At 37.6% G+C, this 21,148-nt stretch overlaps 1 protein-coding gene across 2 annotated transcripts in view; it reads left to right on the top strand.

The window, feature by feature from the left end:
- The window catches only part of WASL (WASP like actin nucleation promoting factor), an 88,781-nt gene that overhangs the window by 60,361 nt on the left and 7,272 nt on the right, over positions 1–21,148 (top strand). For both annotated transcript variants that reach the window (XM_046669356.1, XM_046669357.1), the window contains exons 6-10: positions 8,598–8,766; positions 9,776–9,818; positions 10,860–11,013; positions 16,362–16,882; positions 20,327–20,435. In XM_046669356.1, coding sequence (XP_046525312.1) covers positions 8,598–8,766; positions 9,776–9,818; positions 10,860–11,013; positions 16,362–16,882; positions 20,327–20,435 — 996 coding nt within the window. The remainder of the gene's footprint in view (positions 1–8,597; positions 8,767–9,775; positions 9,819–10,859; positions 11,014–16,361; positions 16,883–20,326; positions 20,436–21,148) is intronic.

Below are 21,148 nucleotides of genomic sequence, written 5' to 3'. Positions count from 1 at the left end.
ACGTCTTGGCTATTGTAAATAATGCTGCGATGAACATAGGGGTGCAACGGACTCTTGAGATATCTGATATCAGGTTCTTAGGATAGATACCCAGTAATGGGATGGCTGGGTCATAGGGTATTTCTATTTTTAACTTTTTGAGAAATCTCCATACTGTTTTCCATAGTGGCTGTACCAGTTTGCATTCCCACCAACAGTGTATGAGGGTTCCTCTTTCTCCACAACCTCTCCAACATTTGTCGTTCTTGGTTTTGGATGTTTTTGCCAATCTAACGGGGGTAAGGTGATATCTTAGTGTAGTTTTGATTTGCATTTCCCTGATGATTAGCGATGATGAACATCTTTTCATGTGTCTATTGGCCATATTCATATCTTCTTTTGAGAAATGTCTGTTCATGTCCTCTGCCCATTTTTTGATCGGGTTGTTTGTTTTTTGGTTGTTAAGCAGTGTGAGTTCTTTGTATATTATGGAGATTAACCCTTTGTCGGATAAGTGGCTTGTAAATATTTTTTCCCAATTAGTGAGCTGTTTTTTTGTTTCAATTCTGTTTTCCCTTGCCTTGAAGAAGCTCTTTAGTCTGATGAAGTCCCATTTGTTTATTCTTTGTATTGTTTCCCTCAACTGAGGAGTTACAGTGTCCGAAAAGATTCTTTTGAAACTGATGTCAAAGAGTGTACTGCCTATATTCTCTTCCAAAAGACTTATTGTCTCAGGCCTAATCTTTAGGTCTTTGATCCATTTTGAGTTTATTTTGGTGTGTGGTGAAAAAGAATGGTCGATTTTCAATCTTTTGCATGTGGCTGTCCAGTTTTCCCAGCACCATTTGTTGAAGAGACTTTCTTTTCTCCATTGTAGGCCCTCTGCTCCTTTGTCGAAGATTAGCTGTCCATAGATGTGTGGTTTTATCTCTGGGCTTTCAATTCTGTTCCATTGATCTGTGGACCTGTTTTTGTACCAGTACCATGCTGTTTTGATCACTGTAGCTTTGTAGTATGTTTTGAAATCGGGGATTGTGATTCCGCCGGCTTTGTTTTTCTTGCTCAAGATTGCTTTAGCAATTCGTGGTCTTTTGTTCCCCCATATGAATTTTAGGATTGTTTGTTCAATTTCTGTGAAGAATGTTCTTGGGATTCTGATTGGGATAGCATTGAATCTGTATATTGCTTTAGGTAGTATGGACATTTTAACTATGTTTATTCTTCCAATCCATGTGCAAGGAATGTCTTTCCATCTCTTTATGTCATCGTCAATTTCTTTCAAGAAAGTCTTGTAGTTTTCATTGTATAGATCCTTCACTTCCTTGGTTAAGTTTATCCCAAGGTATTTTATTCTTTTCGTTGCGATTGTGAATGGGATAGAGTTCTTGAGTTCTTTTTCTGTTAGTTTATTGTTAGTGTATAGAAATGCTACTGATTTATGCACGTTAATTTTATACCCTGCTACTTTGCTGTAGTTGTTGATTATTTCTAATAGTTTTTCTGTGGATTCTTTGGGGTTTTCTATGTATAAGATCATGTCGTCTGCAAACAACGCGAGTTTTACTTCTTCGTTACCTATTTGGATTCCTTTTATTTTTTTTTCCTGCCGAATTGCTCTGGCCAGCACCTCCAGTACTATGTTGAATAGGAGTGGTGAAAGTGGGCACCCTTGTCTTGTTCCTGTCCTCAGAGGGATGGCTTTCAGCTTTTGTCCATTGAGTATGATGTTGGCTGTGGGTCTATCATATATGGCCTTTATTATGTTGAGGTACTTTCCTTCTATACCCATTTTACTGAGGGTTTTTATCATAAATGGGTGTTGGATCTTGTCGAATGCTTTCTCTGCGTCTATTGAGATGATCATGTGGTTTTTGTTTTTCATTTTGTTGATGTAGTGTATCACGTTGATTGACTTGCGGATGTTGAACCATCCCTGTGTCCCTGGTATAAATCCCACTTGATCATGGTGTATAATCTTTTTGATGTATTGCTGTAATCGGTTTGCCAAAATTTTGTTGAGGATTTTTGCATCTATGTTCATCAGTGATATCGGCCTGTAGTTCTCCTTCTTTGTGTTGTCCTTGTCAGGTTTGGGGATCAGAGTGATGTTGGCTTCATAGAATGTGTTAGGGAGTTCTCCATCTTTCTCAATTTTCTGGAACAGTTTGAGGAGAATAGGTATTAAGTCTTCTTTGAATGTTTGGTAGAATTCTCCAGAGAAGCCGTCTCGTCCTGGACTCTTGTTTTTGGGGAGGTTTTTGATTACCGTTTCTATTTCCTTACTTGTGATTGGTCTATTCAGATTCTCCATTTCTTCCTGATTCAGTTTGGGGAGATTGTAGGAGTCTAGGAATTTGTCCATTTCTTCCAAGTTGTTCAATTTGTTGGCATATAGTTTTTCATAGTATTCTCTTGTGATCTCTTGTATTTCATTGGTATCTGTTGTGATTTCTCCTCTGTCATTCCTGATTTTATTAATTTGCGCTTTCTCTCTTCTTTTCTTGGTGAGTCTGGCTAGGGGTTTGTCAATTTTGTTAATTCTTTCGAAGAACCAACTCTTTGTTTCATTGATCCTTTCTATTGTCTTTTTTGTTTCAATATCGTTTATTTCTGCTCTTATTTTTATTATTTCCCTCCTTCTACTGACTCTGGGCTTTGTTTGTTCTTCTTTTTCTAGTTCCGTTAGGTTTCGTTTGAGGTTGCTTACGTGAGCTTTTTCTTGTTTAGTGAGGTGAGCCTGTATTGCGATGAATTTCCCTCTTAGGACTGCTTTTGCTGCATCCCAAATGGTTTGGTATGTCGTGTTCTCATTTTCATTTGTCTCCAGATAATATTTGATTTCTTCTTTAATTTCTTCAATGATCCATTGTTTGTTGAGAAGCGTGTTGTTTAGTCTCCACATTTTTGCACCTTTCTCTGCTTTTTTCTTGTAGTTGATTTCTAGTTTAATAGCGTTATGATCAGAAAAGATGCTTGATATTATTTCAACTCTCTTGTATTTATTGATGTTTGCTTTGGTTCCCAAAATATGGTCAATCCTTGAGAATGTTCCATGTGCACTTGAGAAGAATGTGTAACCTGCTGTTTTTGGATGAAGTGTTCTATATATATCTATTAAGTCCATCTGGTCTAATTTTTCATTTAATTCTATTATTTCCTTGTTGATTTTCTGTCTGGATGTTCTGTCCATTGGTGTTAATGGTGTGTTGAGGTCCCCTACTATTATTGTATTGTTGTTGATGTCTTCTTTTAGTTCTATTAAGAGTTGCTTTACAAATTTTGGTGCTCCTGTGTTGGGTGTGTATATATTTATAAGTGTTATGTCTTCTTGGTGGAGAGTCCCTTTTATCATTATATACTGTCCCTCTTTATCTTTCTTTATCTGTTTTGCTTTGAAATCTACCTTGTCTGATATTAGTATAGCAACACCTGCTTTCTTTTGTTCATTATTAGCTTGGAGTATTGTTCTCCATCCCTTCACTCTGAGTCTGTGTTTGTCTTTGGGGCTGAGGTGTGTTTCCTGGAGGCAGCATATTGTTGGATCTTGTTCTTTGATCCATCCTGCCACTCTGTGTCTTTTGATTGGGGAGTTCAATCCATTTACATTTAGAGTGATTATTGAGATGTGGGGGCCTACCACTCCCATTTTGTGTCTTGTTTTCCGGTTTTCTTCAGTTTCCTTTGTTTCTCGTCCCATGGTTTAATCTGTTCTGATGTAGAGCTGCTACTCTCTGTTGTTGTCCTTCTACTTATCTCCTCTGCTCTTGGTTTTGTAGCCCCTTTCCTTCTTTGGATTTTTCAGGAATGAGGGTTTTCCTGAGGATTTCCTGAAGAGGAGGTTTTATGGCAATGAACTCCCTTAATTTTTGTTTATCTGGGAAAGTTTTTATTTCTCCATCGTATTTGAAGGATATTTTCGCTGGGTAGAGAATTCTCGGCTGTAGATTTTTGTCCTTCAGATTTTTGAATATATCATTCCACTCTCTTCTAGCCTGTAAAGTTTCTGCTGAGAAATCTGCTGATAGCCTGATGGGGGTTCCTTTGTAGGTTAGTTTCTTTTGCCTGGCTGTCCTTAATATTTTCTCCTTGTCGTTGACTTTTGCTAGCTTCACTACTATATGCCGTGGAGTTGGTCTTCTTGCATTGATAAAGTTTGGAGATCTATTGGCTTCTGTCACCTGAAGATCCATCTCCCTCACCAGATTTGGGAAGTTCTCAGCCATTATTTCTTTGAATAGGTTTTCTGCCCCTTTCTCCTTCTCTTCTCCCTCTGATATACCTATAATCCTTACGTTGCATCTCCTAATTGTGTCTGATAATTCTCGGAGAGTTTCTTCATTTCTTTTAAGTCTTGCTTCTCTCTCCTCCTCTGCCTGCAACAATTCTATATTGCCATCTTCCAAATTGCTAATTCTTTCCTCCATATTATCGGCCCTACTGTTCAGAGCATCTAGATTTTTCTTAATCTCCTCTATTGTGTTCTTCATTTCCAATATTTCTGTTTGGTTCTTCTTTATCGTATCAAACTCTTTTGTGACATAGCTCCTGAACTCGTTGAGTTGTCGGTCAGAATTCTCTCTTAACTCATTGAGAATCTTAATGATGGCTGTTTTGAAGTCATCGTCATTTAGGTTATATATCTCATTTTCTTTGGGATTGTTTTCTGTGTATTTGTTGCTTTCTTTCTGTTCTGGAGATTTAATGTATTTTTTCATATTGCTTGATGTTGTTGATTTGTGCCTCCGCATGGAGATAGAGTTTAGTTGCTCCTTTCACTTGTTTCAGCTGCTGCGGTGGGAGGAGCAGCTGTTTATATTTCACCAACCAGGAACCCTGTCCGTAGTTGCTAACTGGGCCTGGGCCCCTCTTCGTAGCCACAGTGGCCCTTTGGATTCCCTCCTCTGCCGTGGGGGCCGTCACAGGGGGGCTTCAGGCTGCAGGTGCCTACTGTTGCAGCCCACCTAGATGTGCTCTCTCCTTGGGGTCTGCAACGGTGTTATGGGCTTTTCCAGCGGCCAGGGGTGGGATCACTTATATTTGTTGCTCCGTTGCTGTCGGCACCCACCAAATCTCACTTGTCCTCTATGGGTCGCAGGAGAGCTATTGGCATCTTCTACAGTCTGTGGTTAGTACACCTAGCTATGCTGCTTTTGCCCTGGGGTCTTCCAGCCTTGTGGCTGGCGGCTGGGTGCCTTCTACTGGTGCTGTGCAGAGGCTTTCCCTAAGGCTGCTGTGAGCCTGTAGGGTTTCCCCCTAGGCTACTAAGCTGGGTCTCTGGAACTCTCTCCAGCCCCAGTCCTCTCTGAGATCTCCGGCAATCCCTAGCCTCACGGGGTGGGCAACGGCAGCTGGGGGTCGCCCCGCCCTCTGGGATTCTCTCCGGGCCTCTCCCGGAGCCGTGAATGCTGGGCGTGGCCCCTCTGCTAATGGCAGACAGAGAGTTTTGTCTGCTGCCCGGGCGGAGCTCCGGCGCTTCCCCTCCGGGTCGCAGGACCGGCCTTTGAAAGTTCCCCCCGCCCCGGTCCTCTCCGAGATCTCTGGCAATCCCTAGCCCCACGGGGCGGGCAACGGCAGCTGGGGGTCGCCCCGCCCTCTGGGATTCTCTCCGGGCCTCTCCCGGAGCCGTGAATGCTCAGCGTGGCCCCTCTGCTAACGGCAGACAGAGAGTTTTGTCTGCTGCCCGGGCGGAGCTCCGGCGCCTCCCCTCCGGGTCGCAGAACCGGCCTTTGAAAATTCCCCCGGCCCCGGTCCTCTCCGAGATCTCCGGCAATCCCTAGTCCCACGGGGCGGGCAACGGCAGCTGGGAGATCTCCGTGCCCTCCGTGTCTCTCTCTGGGACCCTCCGGGCGCCCTGAGCACCAGGCTGGGTCTCCCCGCCAATGGCGGGGAGAGACTCCCCGCGGGCTCAGGTGTGCAACTCCAAAGTTTCCCTCTGCGTTTAGGAGTAATTGCAGGGGGTTTAGGTAGGGTTCTGGTCACCTGTTTCCACCGTCGCTCCTCTGTTGTGTTCTCGCTCCTGCCCTAGATGTGTGTGGATCCTCTGGGGGCGTCCGTTGGAAGAAAGCCGCTTGCAGGTACTAGGCTGCCCGTCGGGGTCGGAGAGTTTTCACCTATTTCCACATCCTCCCGGAGGAAAGTCCATCCGCCTTCCAATGTATAGTCGCGTGGGTGTCTCAGACGTCCTGAGATGCTGTCTGGATATCCTTTGTCAAGCGATAAGTGTCCAAATAATTGTAGACTCGAAGGGCGAGAGACAAAGAGGACTACTCACGGCGCCATCTTGGCTCTTCTGATACTGAGTCAGCTTTTATGGATTTTATCTATATTATTCACTAGCTTCCATTTTTTCCAAGAAGACTTTCTTTATTTCTTGCCAATATGAGCAACTTCTCATGGAATTTTGTATGAAATTATAAATAGAACTTTTAGACAGTTACATATTATACTTATATGTAAGTAGACTGAATATTGAGGGAAAATAGCTGAATTTTGGTGATGTTAAAAATACACATCTTTCCAAATTGTTTACTTGTCTGATAAGGTGGAAGATGGTTTTCATAATTTCATTTTAGCTTTATTTCATCTTTAACAGTAGAGTTGAAAGAGAGAAAATGGGTTATATATAATTTGCCCATGTAAATAAACATTGTTCTTTCAGATAACTTTAAGAATAGAACACATGGAGGTTTTTAGCACAATTGAAGAATTACAGTCAAATTGACATTTAGTGGTTACCTAATATACATTAGCCTAGAATTTCTTGAGATTTCTATTTGCCATTCTGTGATTGTGTTAGCGTCCCCAAAACCATCCCCACAGTTGGTGGTGATTCACTAGGACTCACAGAACTGAGTACATAGTGGTACTCATGGCAAAGATTTATTACAGTGAAAGGATATAAAACAAAATCAACAAAGGGAAAGACACATGGGGTTGAGTCTCAGGGAAACCACACACAAGTTTCTAGGAGTCTTCTCCTGTTGGAGTCACAGGGAATGCACTTAAATCCTCCAGTAATGAATTGTTTGAACACGTGAAATGTTGTAAAAGGAGAAGCTCATTAGGGTCTCAGTACCTAGGGTTTATTTGGGTCTGGTTATGTAGGCTTCCTCTGTCTAGCACATACCAGAGGAAAGCAAATGTTTAGCATAAACCACATTGTTAGCACAAACAGTTGAGGCACAATGAGCTCATCTTATCAGGCAATGATGGAAACCCTCTTGAAATCCTAGTTCACAAATGCCAGCTGAGGGCCAGCGTTGCAAGCAGACCCTTCTAAGCGTAGCGTCCTTAGGTGTGCTATGTTAACTGCTTTTCCGCATGATAGTGATTGTGTTTTATACAGCATTTTGGAAATTGTCATTAATGTAATCATGTCAGAGGAATTTTATCTGGTAGGAGGTTTTGTCAGGGAATCATATATTTTAAACAGAGTCTCTAAGAAACATGTGTTACCCTTTATAAGGCTTATAAAAGTTAAATTTATGAGGAATTTCTAAGTTGAATACATCCTTCAGACTCTCGTGCTTTTTTAAGACCAAGAATATTTTTGTGAATTATGAAACAAGTTTTGTGCTACATTTAGTGTCACTCCTAAAGATACTTGTGATATTTTTACTGTTGATCCTTGTGGAACAGGAGTGTTTTGAGAATTTTTCCATCTTAATTTTTTTTGTTTTTTTATTTTTTTATTTTTTTAAAGATTGGCACCTGGGCTAACAGCTGTTGCCAATTGTCTTTTTTTTTTTTTAAGGATTAGCACCTGGACTAACAACTGATGCCAATCTTTTTTTTTTTTTTTTTTTTCCTGTTTTTTCTCCCCAAAACCCCCTTGTACACAGTTGTATATCTTAGTTGCAGGTCCTTCTAGTTGTGGGATGTGGGACACCACCTCAACGTGGCCTGATGAGCGGTGCCATGTCCGCGCCTAGGATCCGATCTGTGCCCAGGATCCGAACCCTGGGCCGCCGCAGCGGAGCGCGCGAACTTAACCACTCGGCCATGGAGCCAGCCCCCCCATCTTAATTTTTTGAGTTCTGTACTTCTGATGCTCAAAGTGTATGTACTGATGGGGGAAATATTATTAGACTTAAATATGGCAATTTTGAAAAAAATAGTAGTAATAATTGTACAAGTATTTTTTTCCTCGTGAATAAAGTTGAAACAAAGAAGTAAGAATAGATTTTTGTCAGATTAAAAACAAAGCAGATGCTTGTTTTCTTTTACTATTCTTGTTATGTGATGTATACAACTTTACAACTGAGTAATGTGTTGGGTGTGAAGCTATTGTAGTCAAAATGTAAGGGATCAGACCAATTAAATTTAAATTTTTGTTCAAAATACATATTCTTTGTGAGATTTAATGTTATGGAAATACAAGTTTGCTTTGAAATAACATATCTATGCTACTGTGTTTAAGAATTTATTATTATAGGCTTTTGAAATTTAGGCAGTACTTTACCCATTGTTTATAAGAAGTTAACATGCAAGTTTAAAATTTAAATAATTTATAGTAATGAAGTGGTCCTACTTCAGAAAAAGATATTTAAATTATAAATTATGATTTTAATAATTGTTTTAAGTTATATCCCTTTCGTATTATTTTGACTTAATTGCAGGTCCTAATCTACCCATGGCAACAGTTGACATAAAAAATCCAGAAATCACAACGAATAGATTTTATGGTCCTCAAGTCAACAACATCTCCCATACCAAAGAAAAGAAAAAAGGAAAAGCTAAAAAAAAGAGATTAACCAAGGCAGATATTGGAACACCAAGCAATTTCCAGTAAGACAGTTCTTTTGTTCTTCCCATCTTTACTTTTGATTTACTCACTGCTGCTCTTGATTTTTAACTTGTTAGAAAATTTTGTTTTCTTTTGGGGAGGACGATTACATTTATCACTTGCGTTCCTTTTTAGCTATAGAGTTTGTTGGGGTTTTTTTTAGGCTGTTGCTCAGTAGACTTTGTGTGCATCTTATAGTTTATTTACTTTTCACCCATCAGAAAAGAAAAATTAGATAAAGTTGTTTCTTCAACTAATTGTTGGACATAAAAATGATTTTTCACTTTTCTCTATAAATGATATTTGGAAATTGCCTAGAGGCGTTGTCCTAGTCCATTTGGGCTGCTATAGCAATACCATAGACTGGGTGGCTCTTAAACAACAGAAATTTATTTTTCACAGTTCTGAAGGCTGGGAAGAGGCAGGCAAGATTTGGTGTCTGGTGAAGTCCCGCTTCCTGGTTCATTAATAGCTGTCTTCTTCCTATGTCCTCACATGTCAGAAGAGGGCAAGGGAGCTCTCTGGGACCTCCTTTTTAAGGGCACTAATCCCATTCTTGAGAAGACCTTTCCCAAAATCCTCACCTCCAAATACCATCACATTGGAGATTAGGTTTCAACATAGGAATTTTTGGGGGATACAAACATTCAGTCTATAACAGGCATCAAACCTTTGCTATTTATTTGACAAATTTCAAACATTCTCATATGCATTATTTCATTAGCTCATTACAAAACTCCTATCCTCTCCTATATATGTAGTGCTTGTATTCTTAGGCTAGTTTGACAATTAAGGAAATGGATGCTCAGAAAGATTGTGCAAAAATGTTAAGACTCAATTAGTAGCAGAGCCAGGGCTAGCATCCTGGTCTCCTGATTGTATGGTTTTTCTCTTAATATGATTATGTCAGTGAGAACTATTATGGCCAAAAATGTAATAGCTGGATTGGATTTCATATATATTATATTTTTAATGCCCTTTATGCATTTTTTTTTCTATCTACTACCTTAGGCACATTGGACATGTCGGTTGGGATCCAAATACAGGCTTTGATGTAAGTGTCTTTTCAAGGCATAAACACTATTACTCTATCTATGTGGGAATGTTATGGCCTGTCTTTAGATTTTTATTTTTATTATTCATTTTTGTGAATTCTAGTGTTTATTTGAACGTGCTTGTGTTTATGCACATATACCACTGAGGTTCCAAACAACAGTAGTTTTCTGTCATTCGTGGTTAAATGTCTAAAGACAAAATTTTTTTACTCCTTGGCTTTATATACTGTAATGTAAAATGCTTGTGTTTTGAAAGCCAAGATAAGAAAATGATTTCTGATAAGTGATCATTTCAGGGGAATATATGCCAAATTACTGGAAAGTGCTATAATCAAATTCTGAATATCCAGTTGTTGAATTATCTAGATCTTTTCTATTCTTTTTGACAATCTCATCATTCGTCAGGTTATAGCACTGTGAGCAAGATAGGTGAAATTTTTGGCACAAATAAGTGTTTTTAACATTTTATCTCTATTTTGGTTACCTCTGTAATATGTATTTCACATTTGACAAATAATCAAGGTTTAAAAAAATTATTTTGAAAATAAATATTTGTGATGGGGGTCAAAAAACCTTTTGGTTAGTTTTGTTGTAACTACAATGTTAATCTAGAACATTCATTGAATGCCTCTTGGTTGAGCCGTCTGCAGGTGCTTGGGTTCTAAAGAAATCCTTTACCCTCAAATTTCAAATTGATTTACTTTTTTTGTGTTTACTTGTGATTACACTTGTATCTTATTTAGGACAAGGTGGAATAGATGAGCATTAGAGATGTCTGAATCATGAATGGGTTAGATGCCCTCTTTTTGAAGGCAGGCAACAAAAAAGGGATGAGATAAAATATAAAATCTGTTCTTTGTTCTTTTCTATTTTTTATAAGAAAGTTTAGTTAACATATGAATAATGTAACCATATTAAAATTTATAAACTTAAGAGAAAATAATTTCATAAAGGGCACAGATAAGAATTAAATTTTATCATGCTTATTTTTAAAAATGGGGATAGATTTTTATGGTTACCAGTTATTTTATCTGTTGTAGCTGAATAATTTGGATCCAGAATTGAAGAATCTTTTTGATATGTGTGGAATCTCAGAGGCACAACTTAAAGACAAAGAAACATCAAAAGTTATATATGACTTCATTGAAAAAACAGGAGGTGTTGAAGCTGTTAAAAATGAACTACGAAGGCAAGGTAACTTTTTATTTCTATTTATGTGTTCTGATCTATTTTTTCTTTTGAGTTTTTTGAGGTCAGTTTCATGGAAGACAGCTACACACATTCATGAACTTTCCTTAAGCAGAATGTTTGAATTTACAGATAACTAGTTTGGCCCAGTGTACTTTGTTTTACATGATATTGGTATAACTAAAAAACTTGACAAGGTTTTGCTTATTATTTAGAAGTCGTATATTAAATTCATGAAAATCCATACAAAATCTTCTGGCTATTCTATTTTAGAATAAAAAAAATTATAGTTGCCTAATATTTTACTTAATGAATCTTAGAAACCACCATTAATGTTTTTATTACAATTCAGAAGTAGTAACCTAAGGATAACCACTATCTAATCCCTAATATGTAAGCATTTTCAGAATATAAATAATGAAAATCTTTCCATTTATTTTGGGATACAAACATTTTTTCATCCTTGGATGAGGTATAGAATTTGTCATTTGGTACCTGAGAGCACAAACAATTTGCAACCTTTTAAGATCAAAGCACCTTGTATTTTAGTTGTGCCTTAATAATCATCAAAATAAAATGCAAATACATTAACTCTAAATTTTCCAATATGGCAGTCATCTCTGTGCCGCCTTATTCATTTGAGGCTACTTTTCTTCTTCCTGGTTTTTGCATACTCGTAGTAGACAGTATAGCAAAGCAAAGTTCCAGTTAATCATAGCATTCTTCTGAAGAATTCAACTGTCATTTTAACTTAAGTATTTGACTGACTTGTATCTTTTTCACTGCTGATGTTCATTCAATCTTTGATTCATTGATTCATTCATGTATTCAGTAAATATTATTATGCAACACTGCTGTCTACTCAGAATATTTGCATGTAAAGTTTTGGTTGCTGCCCTCAGAAATCTTGTAGTCTAGTGTGGAAACAGATATGTAAACAAACAAGTATTTCGTCATAACTGCTATCGTGGAAACACAATGCTAGTTCCAGCCAGCCCTGGTTGTCTAGTGGTTAAGATTCGGCGCTCTCACTGCCACAGCCCAGGTTTGTTTCCCAGTCAGGGAACTACACCGCCCATCTGTCGGTTGTCATACTCTGGTGACTGCATGTTGCCCTGATGCGGAAGGCTATGCCATTGGTATTTCAGATACCACCAGGGTGGTGAACAGGTTTCAGCAGAGCTTCCAGTTTAGACAGACTAGGTAGAAGGACTTGGCCACCTATGTCTGAAAAAACTGGCCGTGAAAACCCTGTGAATAGCAATGGAGCGTTGTCTGATACAGTGCTAAAATATGAGGCAGGGTTCCATTTGCTATATACAGGGTCACTGGTGTCGAGGGCACTAATGACAATGCTAGTTCATCTTATTTTGTGAAACAATTGCTTTTCCAAATTTTGTGGATTTTTAATACCAACCATCCTGTGCACTGCGTCGTTGTTTTGAAATGCTCCCAGTGTAAGTTATAGTTTCTGTTAGTGTGCAGATGATGGAAGATCTTGAGGAGTCTTGTGTGTTCATTCACTCATTTTCTCCACTGTTACCACCCACCTTTACCTTATACTACCAGATGATGCTCAGAGTCTTCGAGCTCTCTGAATTTATAAGTTTATGAATTATTCTTGACATCTATTAAACCATCCATAGTACTGCCCTCTCACCTGAATACCTGAACTAAGAGTTGACTATATTAACTTGATTGGTTTGTTTTTTAAACTTTATTATTACTGCTTTTTTATTCCAGCTGCTTTTAAAACATAAATTAGGCAAGGTCTTCCCTCAGTTGAATTACCTAAAACAAAAAAGACACAGGCATTAAAAAAATGCACTTTGGCAACAAAGTTAAATTCTTATCATATTCAAGAACCTAACTCCCAGTGTGGAACCCTTTAGACACCAAAGAATGATTTTATAGAAGATAATTTTTTTTAAAGGAGTAGTAAAAAGATTCTTCATAAAAGGAAATGTTTTCTGGGCAGAGCATGTAATGTGTTCAGAAGTATGAAAAAAAAATTGAGGGAGAAGTTCATGACGTCTTAAAAGTATATTTTGTAAAACGTACTGAATCAAATTTCTTGAAACTTATTTGTAAAATCATAATCAGATTTATAAAAAGTAGTAGACTTGTGATTTCCAGTGTATCTTTTTTTATGTCTGTACCGTTGTTTGAAGTCCGTTAACTCATAATAATCTGCCTGTAGGTCCACAATAATGGGGGTGGTGTGTTGTGGGATGCTATTTGACCCAGTGCTCTAAATTATGCATGTTGTGATGTTTTCATTTCCAGGGAAGCCAGAGTTCTTTTATCCTGCCTCCAAATCTAACATCCAATGAGGTTTTCTGCTCTCTGCTCAAATTAATGTTTTGAGCATATTGGTGCTTAAAGTAAAAAGAACATTTATTTCTATATGAGTCAGAGCTCATAGTTTGTATGTAATTTAGAAAATTTTATTGAAATTCTGTGGAATTTTTTAAAACCTTTACCCAGACTTTCTCATGCTGATGTGGTGTGTGGTGTCTGCTTAGCAGACATTTTTGTGCATGTCGGCCTAACACTGTGCCATCTGTCCTTTCCTCTCTCATTTTAATTCTTTAATTCATGTTTTTACATTGGGATATAGCATGTCTTCTGCATACTTTCCTTTTATGTAGACAGAATACAAACTAAAAGGGGCTGGCCCTGTGGCGAAGCAGTTAAGTTCGCACGTTGTGCTTCAGCTGCCTGGGGTTCGCTGGTTCAGATCTCAGGTGCAGACCTAGGTACCGCTTGTCAAGCCATGCTGTAGCAGGTGTCCCATATGTAAAGTAGAGGAAGATAGGCATGGATGTTAGCTCAGGGCCAGTCTTCCTCAGAAAAAAAGGAGGATTGGCAGCAGATCTTAGCTCAGGGGTAATCTTCCTCAAAAAACAAAACAAAAGAGCTGGTAATAAATGTTTTCCTCACGAAAAGATAGAGAAGTTTCCGGTCACTTTTCAAGATAATAGGAATGCTGAACTTGTGCTATACCCAAACTGGATGCAGCTGATAATGTATTCACTATAAATTAAGGCACTCTCCCTGAGCTATGATTTAGTGTCTATTTGAATGGGATTAGCTGGACCTCAAATTATTTTAGTAAATGTACTTACTACAAGTTCAAAAGAACTTTAATTCTTTCTGCTGAAGAAATACATCATTTTACGTATAAAAGATTATGGATCCTCAGTCCTCAGTGAAACCACCAGAAATGCTGGATCCTTTTCCTCTTGTTTAACAAACAACTAAACCGTAAAAATGCCAGTCTACACAAATATCATTGCTATCTGAAATATAAACCTTAAACTGATTAAAATGAAGTTTTTGTATATACTTGAAGGATTTTATGTACTGTCTTATTCAGTGAGTGTACATAATGCATAAAAGGGTTTTGCCCTTTTATTACAAAATATGTTACAACAGGACTTTGCTTTTAGCAAGTGTAAGTCTCCTTGCTATGGATCCAGTGAGAAAACTGGGCGGCCCATAGCTGCAGCGCCCAGCCCTCCAGTGTGCCTTGAGTGTAGAGCATAGGAGCTTCACTCTGTGATGGCTTTTGTCCAAGTAAGAGAACTCCCTTGTTTGCAACTATATAGTCTTACCAGTTTTTAAAGTTTGTATGCCTGGAGACAATACCCTTGTGAGTATTTGCCTTTCTCTATACTTCATGTAATGTTTATATTTGATAGCACATTTTTAATAGCACGTTTCCCATGATTGTCCCAAATGAAATTGGAAGATGGTGTTTTATTTCCCTTCACATGAGGGATTTCCCCCCTCTGGTATCATCACGTTATTGAGCATTTAAGCCCATTGTTATTTGTAATTAAGGTAGGTATTTGTATAGATTGTAGAACTATCCATCAATAATATATTATAATTTGTAGCAGTAAGTACAAATAGCTATTGTAGATTCTAGGATTTTTCTATTCCTGAAATGAGGTAATTTTTCTATTCAGTTTTTAAATGAATGGAGAAATAATGAAGAAGTTTGTTATTACGTAGATTTGTGTATACTGTTGGTAAAATTGTGCCTCCAGAAATATAATAAATTTGTGCTTTATTGAATACTTTATTTAATTTTGTTTTCCTATATTACATTCTCATTTATGTAGAATAAGAATGTAAATATCATTACTACCGGAATAATGTTAATATTTTATTAATAACTTTAGTTTAATTTTGCAGTGTGTGGTAATTCTCAGTTTATAGTTAGTTCGTGTCTCCTGAATAAGTAGTTGAACATTTCAACTGAGCAACCAGCCTCCCTTAATGCCATCGCTAGAATTGCTGGTCATCTTTTAGAAATATAGGACATTATGTATATTATATGTTAAATTATTATATATTATTATGGTATATTGCAATACATGGTATATGATATATATTATGTGTATTATTATATATATATTCTATATGTATACTCTATATTATACATATCCTATATATTATATATATTCTAAATATAGTGCATCTAAATATAGTACATTATAAAGTACAAATGTAAATGACAAAGGTTTACACTTTAAAAGAAAAAGTATTGGAGTTTAGCTCTGCTTACCTTGAATAAATTCTAATAGGTTATGCTACATTAGCTATTTAATTCTGAATGTAAATTAATTTTGTAAAACAACTAAATACACTTGATTCTTTAAAGAGAGAAGGTGTCCATTCATCTTTATTAAAATGTAAAATAATGCTTATTGACCAAAATGTTTAATTTCATTGTTGTGTTTTTGTTATTATTATATAAAAAAGTGTTTGGGGACTGGCCCCATGGCCAAGTGGTTCAAGTTCTGTATCCTTCACTTTGGCAACCCAGGTTCACCAGTTCAGATCCTGGGCGTAGACCTACTCCGCTCATCAGCCATGCTGTGGAGGCATCCCACATACAAAGTGGAGGAAGGTTGGCACAGGTGTTAGCTCAGGGCTAATCTTCCCCAAGTAAAAAAAAAAAAAAAAAAGAGGAAGAAGAAGGTTGCCAATGGATGTTTGCTTAGGCTGAATCTTACTCACCAAAAAAAATGTGTTTATTCTCTTACCTTCAGAAGTGGTGCTGATTCCTAAAAACTAACTTCTACTGTTTTAGCTAATATTTTTTCAAGAAACAACAGGAAAGTGATGTTTAAGCTGAATATTCCCAAATAGAATTGTAAGATATCACCCAAATAGAATTGTAATATGTCATCTGTGCTCAGACATCTTTGTAAAATAAAATACCAAGATGAGGCCTTTATTTTCTTGTATTTTTTTTTATACATGTTGAAGTGAGTTGCTTTTTCAGTATGAAGTTTGTTGGGAAAAAAAGCATGCTTTCTTTTTTTCTGTTTTTATTTCAGCACCGCCACCTCCACCACCATCGAGGGGAGGGCCGCCTCCTCCTCCTCCCCCTCCACATAGCTCAGGCCCTCCTCCCCCTCCTGCCAGGGGAAGAGGCGCTCCTCCTCCTCCACCTTCAAGAGCTCCCACAGCTGCACCTCCACCACCACCTCCGTCCAGGCCAGGTGTAGGAGTCCCTCCACCACCACCAAATAGAATATACCCTCCTCCTCCTCCAGCCCTTCCTTCTTCAGCACCTTCAGGGCCTCCACCACCACCTCCACCTCTGTCGGTGGCAGGGTCAGTGGCACCACCCCCGCCGCCTCCACCTCCGCCTCCACCAGGGCCGCCACCTCCCCCTGGCCTCCCTTCTGATGGTGACCATCAAGTTCCAACTCCTGCAGGAAACAAAGCAGCTCTTTTAGATCAAATTAGAGAGGGTGCTCAGCTAAAAAAAGTGGAACAGAACAGTCGACCAGTGTCCTGCTCTGGGAGGGATGCACTTTTAGACCAGATACGACAGGGTATTCAGCTGAAATCTGTAAGTAATCTGTTCTTTTCATTTTAGACTATCTGTCATAATGGAATTTTAAAGTAATTTATAAGACATTTTTGAAAAGTCCTTATTTTTTTCACTTTTTCTCTTGGTATTAATTTTTTTAACCCTGTGAATTTCTATTTTTCCATATAAAATGCACAAATTTATACCTGTACCTGTGTGACCCCTATTTCTATATCAATATGTCACCCCAGAGAGTTTCCTCCTGCCTCTTCCTAGTTAGTCTCCCTCCCAAAAAGAATCATTGATCTGATTTATATCACCATAGATTAGTTTTCCCTATTCTAGGACTTCATGTAAGTGGAATTTTATGGTGTGTTTGAAATTGATTGTTCTAGTCTTTACTTTTAAATTAAAGATACTTTAATTTAAAGAAAAATCTTTATTAAACTATGGAGAAACAAAAATAGCCCTACTTGAAACCAGTGACTTTGTGAAAACTAAACCATATTTTGAAAATTTCTGCATTCTGAAATTTGGATTAGTAGAGACTCAGACTCCATAGAAAATTGAAAGAGTTCTAATAGAATTTCTGACAGTTCATGGCAGGAAATTTTGGATTCTTTGAATAAGATTGGAGGTGATCATTTAATCTTCTATAGCAGATGTTGGCAAACTTTTTTCTTTAAAGGACCAGATAGTAAATATTTTAGGCTTGCAGGCCATGAGGTCTCTGTCGTAACTGCTTGGCTCTGCTGTTGTACCTGAAAAGCAGCCCCATGGACCAATGTACTGCAGAAGCAGCCATAGACAGTACCTAAAGGAGTGGGCATGATTGTGTTCTCTAAAACTTGATTTATAGACTCTGAAATTTAAATTTCATATCATTTACACAGGTCACAAATACTCTTCATTTTCTTTCAACCATTTAAAACTGTAAAAATCATTCTTAGCTTTAAGGTTGTACAAAAGCAGGGAACAGGCTGGATTTGATCCATGGGCAGTAGTTTGCTGACCCCTGTCCTAGAGCCTCCCTGCCTCCCTTCTTGTGCTTCCTTCTGGCCTGCATGTGTAGTCTCAGCTCTAAGAGGAGTGCTCGCTCTGCAGGGCTTCGGACAGCTAGTGAATGGTGGATCTTTCTGTGCAGTAAGTGGAGATGAAAGAAGGAGATTTTAATTGAAAATTAAAAGTTTTGGTAACTTTCTGGATCTTAGAAGTTTTGGCTAGGAAGAGAATGATGGGTAGGGTGCACAACTAATTGAATGAAAACTTTTAAATATTAGAATAGCACAGATTTAAGAAATTTCAGATCTTTAAAATATATCTGGATCTTTTCCTGACATGTATGCAGGGTGAAATTTAGATCAGCCTGTGCTCAATCATCTCTGCTCCCTCTCCCTGTTTAGTTTAGACTAAGGGTTTCTCAGGAGCAGTTGAAGAACTTGGAATAGTTGTTAGTGGGGAGAACTGGTGTCAAGATGACCACAGCCTGAGTGCATAGCAGGTTTAATAGGGTCTTTTACTTTCTGCACTTACCTGGAATCTCTGCTCGTTCCTGTTTCACTCAGTCCCACATCTCCCACTCCTAACCTACCTTTCTGTTTCTTTTTTCTATTTCCTCTCTCCTCTACAATCAACTTTTGTTTCTTTGTCTCATTTAGTGATAAGAAGTAGTTGTTTTATTTTTAATGAATACAGTTGTGTCCTCTTCTTAAACAGTTGGTGAATTATATTTCCTAATTACTCTCCGTCATCACTTCTTCCCATCCCACCCCCCCAAAACCCTGTAAATTGTTCTCTAAATTTCTTTTAGAAAAATGTTTTCCATTCTAAGTGTAGCATAATAGGCTTTTTTTTACTGTAAATAATTACTTTCCTTTTGATTGCATTCGGAGTATTATCATAGAGTGCAACATCAGTGAATTATTGGCATGTTATACATGTGAATCGAGTTCATTTTACTTCATTTAAAAAAATAATCATTCTGTGGTTGAAATTTCTCTGGTTATGTTTCTTTAAATATTCTATGTAAATCATCAGCTTATGTCATGAATATGACTAACATAAAACCACAGATTGACTTTAAAGAGTTGGCAGGAAGTATATAAGTATTCACTTAACGTACATTTTGAATTCCATCTTCATAGTCCTCAGACAGCACCATGTCCAAGTACGTGCTTCAAAAAACGTGTTTATGACAGTGTGGGGCTCCTGCGTGCTCTGCGTTGTGTTACCGGATTGCCTTAAGGGAGTCTATGAATGTTTCTCCTTGCTGCTGTCACACTTCTTCGAGAGCCTCATGGTGAAATTCAAAGCGCTGAAACTATTTCTGTTAATCATTTTCATTAGCGTCACTTCTATACCAGTAGCAGTTAATATACAGTCTCTAAAAACCTAAATACTAATGAATGAGTCTGTGTCTTGTTGGGAACTACTTTGAATATTTTTAAAAGTAAAAGATCTTTAAGTCCAGAAAGACAAGAAGTATTACAGTAGTTGTAAAGACCAAAATGAAGAGTTTGTCCTAGTAAAGTAATTTTTCTTTGGGAAATGAGTTATAATTTCAAATTATATCTCTATATTAAAACTCGTATAATTATGTAGTACAGCTGTGCTATTTATTTAAATTATACCAGTACTATACCTTTACTGCATAATGTAAGTCCAGAGAAAAAATTAAAATTAATATTTTGTGTAAACGACTACTCATTTTAGTCGTAGTGCACTTAGAGCAGTACTTTTAAATTGTTTCCTGAATCTCTACAGACTTCTGTATTTTCTCTTTGTAAATATGAGTGTTGGAATCAAGGATAATTTTGTCCAAAAAGTGGATTTTAATGGGAGCCTTTGATATTGATTTCTGTGTTTCCCAAATGTGCTTTTTAGTAGAGAGAAGTACTTTCATTAGGGATAATTAGTTGCCTTGTGAGGTAGGTACATTTTGAAAGCTACCCAGCTGATCTCCTTAAAGAATATGCTGTGAGAGGGAGGTTCATTTTGAATTATTAGTAAAGCTGAGTTTTTCTGGGAGAACATAAATCTCTTCATTTGCTCATAGGTATCTTTAAGTGTGCTTCTCACCTGTCAACTCTAGGAATCTAAATATTACCTTGGTTTTATAAAATGATATCCCCTGATAATAGTTTTAAAGTGTCATCAGCAAAGGCTTTATATACTGGAATGAACAGAAGTAACCCAGCTGCAAGGGCAAGTAAAAGGTTTGATTGTTAGTCTAAATTTGGAAATATATTGATGTGTTATACATTAAGAAGAAGAGGAAATATATCTTGAATAATTCTTTTAAGGCAGCAGTTTATTTCTTGTTAATTTAGTTAATCCTGTCCTGGGCTTGCTTGTTTTGTTTTGTTTTTTCTTTTCTCTTAAAATAAGAAGTGATTCTTATTTAAAATAAGAAGTAAGACTTTCCAGAGACAAAAATTTTTGCTAAAGATTTATTACTGAATTTTGCTAATATTCTTTTTCAAGGTATCTGATGGCCAAGAGTCTACACCACCGACACCTGCACCCACTTCAGGAATTGTGGGTGCATTAATGGAAGTGATGCAGAAAAGGAGCAAAGCCATTCATTCTTCAGGTATATTTGCATGTGTATATGTATATATTTAATAGATTTGAATATTTGAGTTCTACTATTTTTCTCTTTATTTCATGGCTCAGTCTTTGCTGGCTTTTCCCCGCTATTGAATAACTTATTGATGTGAATTCTAGGGTGTATTTTTAAAAGTTGTTGCTACTGTGACTAGTCTATCTGAAGCTTAATGGATGCCAGGACACCACAGCCATAACCATACCTTGGAAGGACAACTTTGGAAAATGGCAATTTCATTTCCTATACTAGAAAATACTAATCAAATGCCTGGCAAACAATAAGCCTTGAGATTCTTGGATCTCATCCCTGTGACATAAGAAATTCGAGAGATTTCCCTGATTTGTTGTGAGAGTTAGGGCTGAGAAATTAGATGATTTACACTGTTTCTGAAGTTTGCTAAAGAATCCTTAAGCTTCCACCTCTCCCTCCCCGCCTTTTTTGGTCATTTCCAAAAAGGTTTATTTGAATAAACTAGTACCTGTTCTGAGGTGGTTTTTAAGCATGTGCACACCACCATGTAAATGAATACTTCTTGTGAAAAAGAGCAAGAATATGAGTTTTGCTGATGCAGTAGTTGAGGTTTATTGAAGAGCTTCTCCAGCATAATGTGCTAGAATCAGATCTTTGTTCTTATTAAATCTATTATTTACTCTCAAAGGACCTCAGTTTTCTTATTTGTAACATGGAGAGAATTCATC

The sequence above is a fragment of the Equus quagga genome, chromosome 8 (genome assembly GCF_021613505.1).
Source record: "Equus quagga isolate Etosha38 chromosome 8, UCLA_HA_Equagga_1.0, whole genome shotgun sequence".
NCBI lineage: Eukaryota > Metazoa > Chordata > Mammalia > Perissodactyla > Equidae > Equus > Equus quagga.
The sequence above is the reverse complement of the archived record's forward strand: the minus strand, read 5'-3'. Positions and strand labels throughout refer to the sequence as shown.